This window comes from Elephantulus edwardii, unplaced genomic scaffold, assembly GCF_000299155.1.
Source record: "Elephantulus edwardii isolate Elephantulus edwardi_28Jun2011 unplaced genomic scaffold, EleEdw1.0 scaffold00139, whole genome shotgun sequence".
Lineage (NCBI taxonomy): Eukaryota > Metazoa > Chordata > Mammalia > Macroscelidea > Macroscelididae > Elephantulus > Elephantulus edwardii.
The window spans coordinates 404,233-410,756 of NW_006399889.1; the positions used below are offsets into that span (position 1 = coordinate 404,233).

General features: G+C 38.5%; 1 protein-coding gene across 1 annotated transcript in view; it reads left to right on the plus strand.

Annotated features, from left to right (window-relative positions):
- The window catches only part of MCM10 (minichromosome maintenance complex component 10), a 58,807-nt gene that overhangs the window by 11,535 nt on the left and 40,748 nt on the right, over positions 1 to 6,524 (plus strand). Inside the window, exons 3-5 of the mRNA XM_006894316.1 lie at positions 4,393 to 4,737; positions 5,464 to 5,568; positions 5,702 to 5,827. Coding sequence (XP_006894378.1) covers positions 4,393 to 4,737; positions 5,464 to 5,568; positions 5,702 to 5,827 — 576 coding nt within the window. The remainder of the gene's footprint in view (positions 1 to 4,392; positions 4,738 to 5,463; positions 5,569 to 5,701; positions 5,828 to 6,524) is intronic.

The following is a 6,524-nucleotide window of genomic DNA, read 5'->3' on the forward strand; positions in this document are numbered from 1 at the left end:
GATGCTTCTTACATCATTCACAATTTTGCCCATAGAATCCTTCAGTATTACAAGTTGAGGCTTGAATTTATTCTTCAGTTCTTTCAGCTTGAGAAATCCTAAGCTTGTTTTTTCCCTTTGGATTCTCTAACTCCAGCTCTTTTTGCACATTCCCTTATACTTTGCTTTGTCTTCTCAAACTGCCCTTTGAAATCTCGTCCCTTTTACTTCAACATTTCTTCCCTTTGTTTTGGAGTGGCATCCACTTCGGTAAATGCTTGCCTCTGGAAACCCTGTGAACCTGGAGAAAAGATGAAAGTCAGGAAAGTGTCGAAGACTTTCATTCACAGGGTTGCTATGAGTTGCCTAAGACTCGACGGCACGTAACAACAACATATTGCGGCACAGATTTCAGAGTTTCTTATGACATCCGTTTTGGTCTTTTCTTTCTCCTCTGTCTTTGTAATGACCTTTTGCTTTCTTCATGGATGATAGCCTTGGTGCCATTCCATAACTCTTCTGGTCTTTGATCATCAGTGTTCAGTGCATCAGATCTGTTCATGACATGGCTTTAAATTCAGGCAGGGTAGACTCAGGATCATATTTTGAGTCTTGTGAACGTGTTTTAAACTTCTTCAACTTCACTTTGCATTTGCACATTAGTATTGACAATCAGTTTTACAATCAGCCCCTGGCCTTGCTTTGACTAAGGATATTGAGCTTCTCCAATGACTTTTCCACAGATGTGATCAGTCTGATTCCAGTGTAGTCCCTTAGATGAAATCCATGCCACATTTAATGTTTTTTGATAAAGACATTTGCAATGAATAAATCATTTATTATACAATTTTCCATCATTTGGTCCCCAGCCTTATTTCTGTGACCAAATCTGTTTTTTCCAACTACAAGTCCTTATTTCCAACTTTTGCATTCTCATCACCTATCTTTATTAGTGCATCTATTAAAGCACTGGTCTGTCCATTTGCTGTACAGAGGTAACTCTTGGTTGCTGTGATACTAAATACTGTGACACTGATTTGTCAAATGCAATAATGATTACCCATGGTGGACAGTGTTTGGTGGAGCTTCCTGATTAAAACAAGCTTGGAAGGAGGAATGACATCCACTTCCGAAATAGCTTGCCTCTGGAAATTCTGTTGAACATGGAGAGGCTATGAAAGTTATACAAGTGTTCAGGTTTTTCGTTCACAGAATTCCTATGAGTCATCTACAAATCAACAGCATTTAACAACAGCAACAACAACAACATTAAGGCAGAAAGAGTAGAAGGTGGGAATCAAGGTGGTGGTGTCAGGTGCAAGTGATTACAACACAACAATCCTCTGAACAGCAGAGCAAATAAAACTCTGTCCTGTCCTTCACCATCCTCATAATTTCCCATGCTCAAGCCCACTGTTGCCTTGAAGTTGTTTTTAGGTGTTGTTGAGTCGACTTCTACTCCTAGAAACTCAGTAAATAACAAATATGAACCTTACCCTGTCCTGAGCCATCCTTATGATCTCCGGTGTGCTGGAGAGCATTATTACAGTCAGTATGTAAATTCACCTTGTTGAAGGTTCTCTCTTTTTCTGACTCTCCCTTTCCCAGCATGATGACCTTTACCAAAGACTGGTACCTCCTGACCACATGCCCAGCATATGAAGGGTTACCATCCTTGACAGGAGCAACCTGGTTGGACTTTGTCCAAAACAGAGTTATTTGTTCATTTGGAAGTTTGTGGGGCATTCAGTACTCTTCTCCAACATCACAACTCAAAGACATCAATTCTTCTCCTTATTCATGGTCCAACTTTCAGATGCATAGGAAGTAATTGAAAATACATGGCTTTAATCACGTGTACCTAGCTCTTTAAACTGACATTGTTGCTCTTCATCATTTTGGAGAGGTCACTGACAGCAGTTTTCCCAGTGCAACATGTTGCTTGAGGTAGGATGCTTGTAATAAAAATCTCAGACTTGGTATTTTTGCTGTGATGTTGGAAGAGAATGGCTTAGTTAGGGTGAAGGACAAGGTCATTTAAACTGAGAATGTAAAGAAACCAAGAAGTTAGTTGCCTGGATTTTGTGAATATGACTGTAAGCCAAAAGGGTAAGTGATAATGGTAGAAATAACAGCACAAAATATAGAAATATCCATGTGAAATAGGAAAATGAAATAGCTTCCACGCAGAGAGTGGCAGGACATAACCAGATTTCTTCCATAAGAGTCCCTGTAGTTATAAGTAGGGAACTTGTTGGTAGTAATAGATTCCTGGTTTCAGATAACAGACTCCACGGATTTGGGAACATAGAGGCAGAAAGAGCAGAGTAACATGGAGATGATTTCTGGTGGTCACCAAGGGTAACAGTGCTGTGAGGCTTCACAGGATTAACCTGGATACTGTCATAAAGGAAGATGAATGCAAGGTGAGAGTAGCGGGACACAAGGCAACATTTTTCACTTGTGTCTCCTAATATTTGTTGATTCTCGTGGCAGATGGTATACTGGAAATTTGTCTCATTAGTTGAGGCTGTTAGTAATTGTGATGGTGTTGATTCTGATTCATGGTGATTGGTGATCCTATGTGTTACAGAGTAGAAACTGTCCCACCTGCTTTTCTTAGCTATAATCTTTTTTTTAAATAGATATTGTTTTATTTACAAGTCATATACATTGCTTTTCACACCGAATCTTTCCCATTTTTTCATCCCTCCACTCATGAAGTTGTGCAACCCTATTATTAATGCCCAATCCCACCATGCCCATCCTTAGCCCTCTGCTTCCCCACTCACCACCTTGGATCCTCTTACACATTCTACAATAATGGTCTTACACAAGATTTGTCTTAATGGGACTGAGCTTGTTCACTCAACATAATGCTTTCCAGTCTCTCTTAAGTTAGGTAGTAATGTACAAAATCATTGTTCCTATGTGCTGCGTAGTATTCCATCATGTGAATATACTGTAATTGGAAATTGAGAAATCCATTTGATTATGGTTGGACATTTGATTATGGTTGGACATTTGGATTGTTTCCATATTCTTGCAATGATGAATAATGCTGCTCTGAACATTTTTGTACAAGTTCCCATTTGTGCCACAGTTCTCATTCTCTTGGGGTATATTCCAAGCAATGGAATAGCTGGATCATATGGATTCTATGTTCAGCTTTTTGAAAAAGTACTAAACTGCCTTCCAGAGTGATTGAACCATTTTACAATCCCACCAACCATGTATAAGAGTTCCTATTTTGCCACATCCTCTCCAGCATTTATTACTTGTTGCCCTTTTAAACTTTGCCACTGCTACTGGAGTGAGGTGATATCTCATTGTGGTTTTGATTTGCATCTCTTATTGCCAGTGATTTTGAACACTGCTTCATGTGTCTATTGACCATCTTCCTCCGTGAAAATTCTTTCCATGTCTTTTGTCTATTTTGTAATTGTGTGATCAGTCTTTTTTTTTGTGGAGGCCCTGTAGGATTCTGTAAACTTTTCATATAAGAACCTTGTCTGAAATGGTATTGCCAAATGTTTTTTCCCCAGTCAGTAGGTTTTCTTTTCACTCTGCTGGAAAATGTTTTTGATGTGCATAGGGATTTAATCTTTAGAAGGTTTCATTCATCAATTTTATCCTCTCCAGATTTTATGTTTCTGACTGTACTTGGCAGTCTCTTTATACCGTAGACTAGCCTGTCTAAGCTTGATTCCAGTTTATCTCTGATGAACTTTATGGTTTTGGACTTTACTCACAGGTCTCTGACCCACCTTGAGTTGATTTTTCTGTATGGTGTGAGATGTGGATCCTATTTGAGCTTTCTACAGGGAGCAGTCCAGTTTTGCCAGCACCATTTGTCGAAGAGGTTGTCATTTCCCCACTTGATAGGTTTTATTTCCTTATCAAATATCAGTTGACCATACATAGATGGGTCCATTTCTGGGTTCTCATTGACTACAATCTTCAGAGAATCCAATGTCCCAAGTTTTTTTCTTCTGCTATAATGCTGGGTAGATTTGAACCACCAACTTATATAGTACTCTAGAGCAACTTACTAGTGTCTCCCAAGGGTCTTCATTGATTGAAATCATTCAGGTTAAAAAGATTTAGCATAAAATGAAAATCTAACTTTTCTCTAAACTTATTAAAATCACAATTAAAAAATATTATGATAAAATAAAAAAAGATGTAGCCCAGCCTGGCCCCTTGTTGTCCCTAAGGAGATATTAACCACCTCTGTATCCCACAGACCTGTCTGAAGCACTTGGGAGAGATAAGGACAGCACCAGTGTACCAAGGAAAGGGGTGGATCTGTGACACCATACTGTCTTGTTAATGTTGAAGTCTTTTCATTAGTCCTTTTTTTTTGTTGTTGTTAAACTTAACTTCTTCCCTTTTATCTTTCTTTTTTCCCAGAAGAAGATGATGATTTGTCTCTGCTGACTGCGTTACTGGAGGAGAACGAGTCCGCCTTGCATTGTAATTCAGAACAGGGCAACTCCTTGACGCAGGATGCTGGTGAACCTGACCAGTTTGATGAGCTCTTTGATGCTGATGGTGATGGTGAATCTTACTCAGAGGAGCCTGATGACGGAGAAGTGGGAACCACTGAAGACAGGAGGGAAAACCTGGCTGCTCTCTTTGGAGATACAGGAGACTTATCAGATGAAGACATTCCTACTTCTCAGTCAGCTAAAAATAGGACTCTGCCTGCTCCAGCCTCTGCCCCTGGTCAAGAGAAAACTAATCAAGAATTGCAAGGTGCCCTGGGCTCACAACTTGTCTTCTTTATGATTACTAATCTGATGGTTTTCATCACATCAGTTGCTTTTTCAAGGATGGAAAGACGTAACTTTTTAAAAAATTGTATGATTTCCTAGATTAAAGATTTAAGGCCAACATTTTAACCTGCATAAGTTCCCTTATATTAGTGTCAACAAGCTATAATTGATCCTGCATCAAATAACTCTAACAGTTTGCATTCTTATTATAGCATAAAGTTACTTTGGAAATTATATTTGTGTGCAACCAACGCCAGTACTACAAAGCTCCTCCATTGGAGCAGACCTTTTGTGCAGAAGAAACTTGGAGAGATGCTCTTTTTTGCTCTGATGTTTCCTCAAATATATTTTAAGTTATGATAAAATTCATGGATTGTCTATTTCTTGTGATGTAGGTGTCAGCATTTATCATCTTAATTATGATTCTCATTTTGTTAAGTAAAGATAGTAATGCCTTAACTCCTAGAAACTTATTAACTCTGGATTTGTATCCGTGCTATCAGTAGTGCAAATTCATAATGAGTTTAGATATTAAGAGGGCTTGGTTCCCAGAAAGCAAAGTTTATGTTGCTAAGGGTCCTCTTATGAGTCTCAAGATTGGGAGCAGGAAGTCACCAAAAGTATTTTCATTGTGTATAACGTGTCCTTCATGTATAGCAGCTTTTTTTTTCCTTTCTCTAAGTTATTATATATTTTTCATCCTTAGATGAATTAAGGAAGTTGCAAGAACAAATGAAGGTCCTACAAGAACAGCTAAAAGTAGCAACAATCAAAGAGCCTGCAAGTCCAGTTGTTCTGCACAAATCCTCTGGTAATAAGACTATGATTCTGGGAATAGTATGAGTTTCTTGTTGGAAAGTTACAACATTACTTCTGCATCCCCTTGTAGAAAAACCATCTTTGGATCCCTTCCTTACGAATTTCTTTTTGTTTCAATTGAGTAGGTAAATCTCTTAATGAGAAGAAAGTTCAAAGGATACAGGAGTCAACTTGCTTTTCTGCAGAACTTGATGTCCCTCCTCCACCAAAAACCAGGAGAGTGGCTCGGGCTCCCAAGATCTCCCCTGCAGGTAGAGCTCTCTGCACTGCTCTGATTTCTCACTGTGTTTGCAAATGCGTTTGGCACTGTCTTGTTATTGTGTGTTGATTTATATCTACATTTAGAACAGTAAATTTCCTAGAAATATGTGCCTTCTGGATACATTTTGTCCTGTTTCTCTACATTCCAAGAAATTAATAAACATCCATTCTGTACTTAAGGATATTTATTATTTTCATGAGTTAGTTTTGTTTTTTTAAAACACTGTGTTTCCTTTAAACGGTATTAAATGTATCCACTGGATTGAATTCTCATGTCAGAAGTCTAGAGATTTAGTTGTCAAGGTTGTAAGATTAAGGCACAGATAATCAAGGCTTGTTTGAGACCATGCACTATATTAAGCCAGTGGGTCAAATCCTTAGCGGTTATCTTTGCCAGAAGTATAGAATGGTACACCAATAAAATTTTATTTCCACAAACACGTGGTATATGCACAAAATAATAAAGATATATTTGAGCTTTTGTAGTGATTTAAGGAGTCCTGGTAGCATGGTGTGTAATGAGTGAGCTGGTTAGCGGTTTGAATCCACTAGCTGCACCAAGGGAGAAAGATGAGCAGTGTCCTCTCTTAAAGGTTTATGGCATCCAAAATCTCATGGAGGGTTGCTATGAGTTGGTGGGTACAGTATTCTTGGTTGACGGTTGTATTCTTTGAGTGTTTGATATAT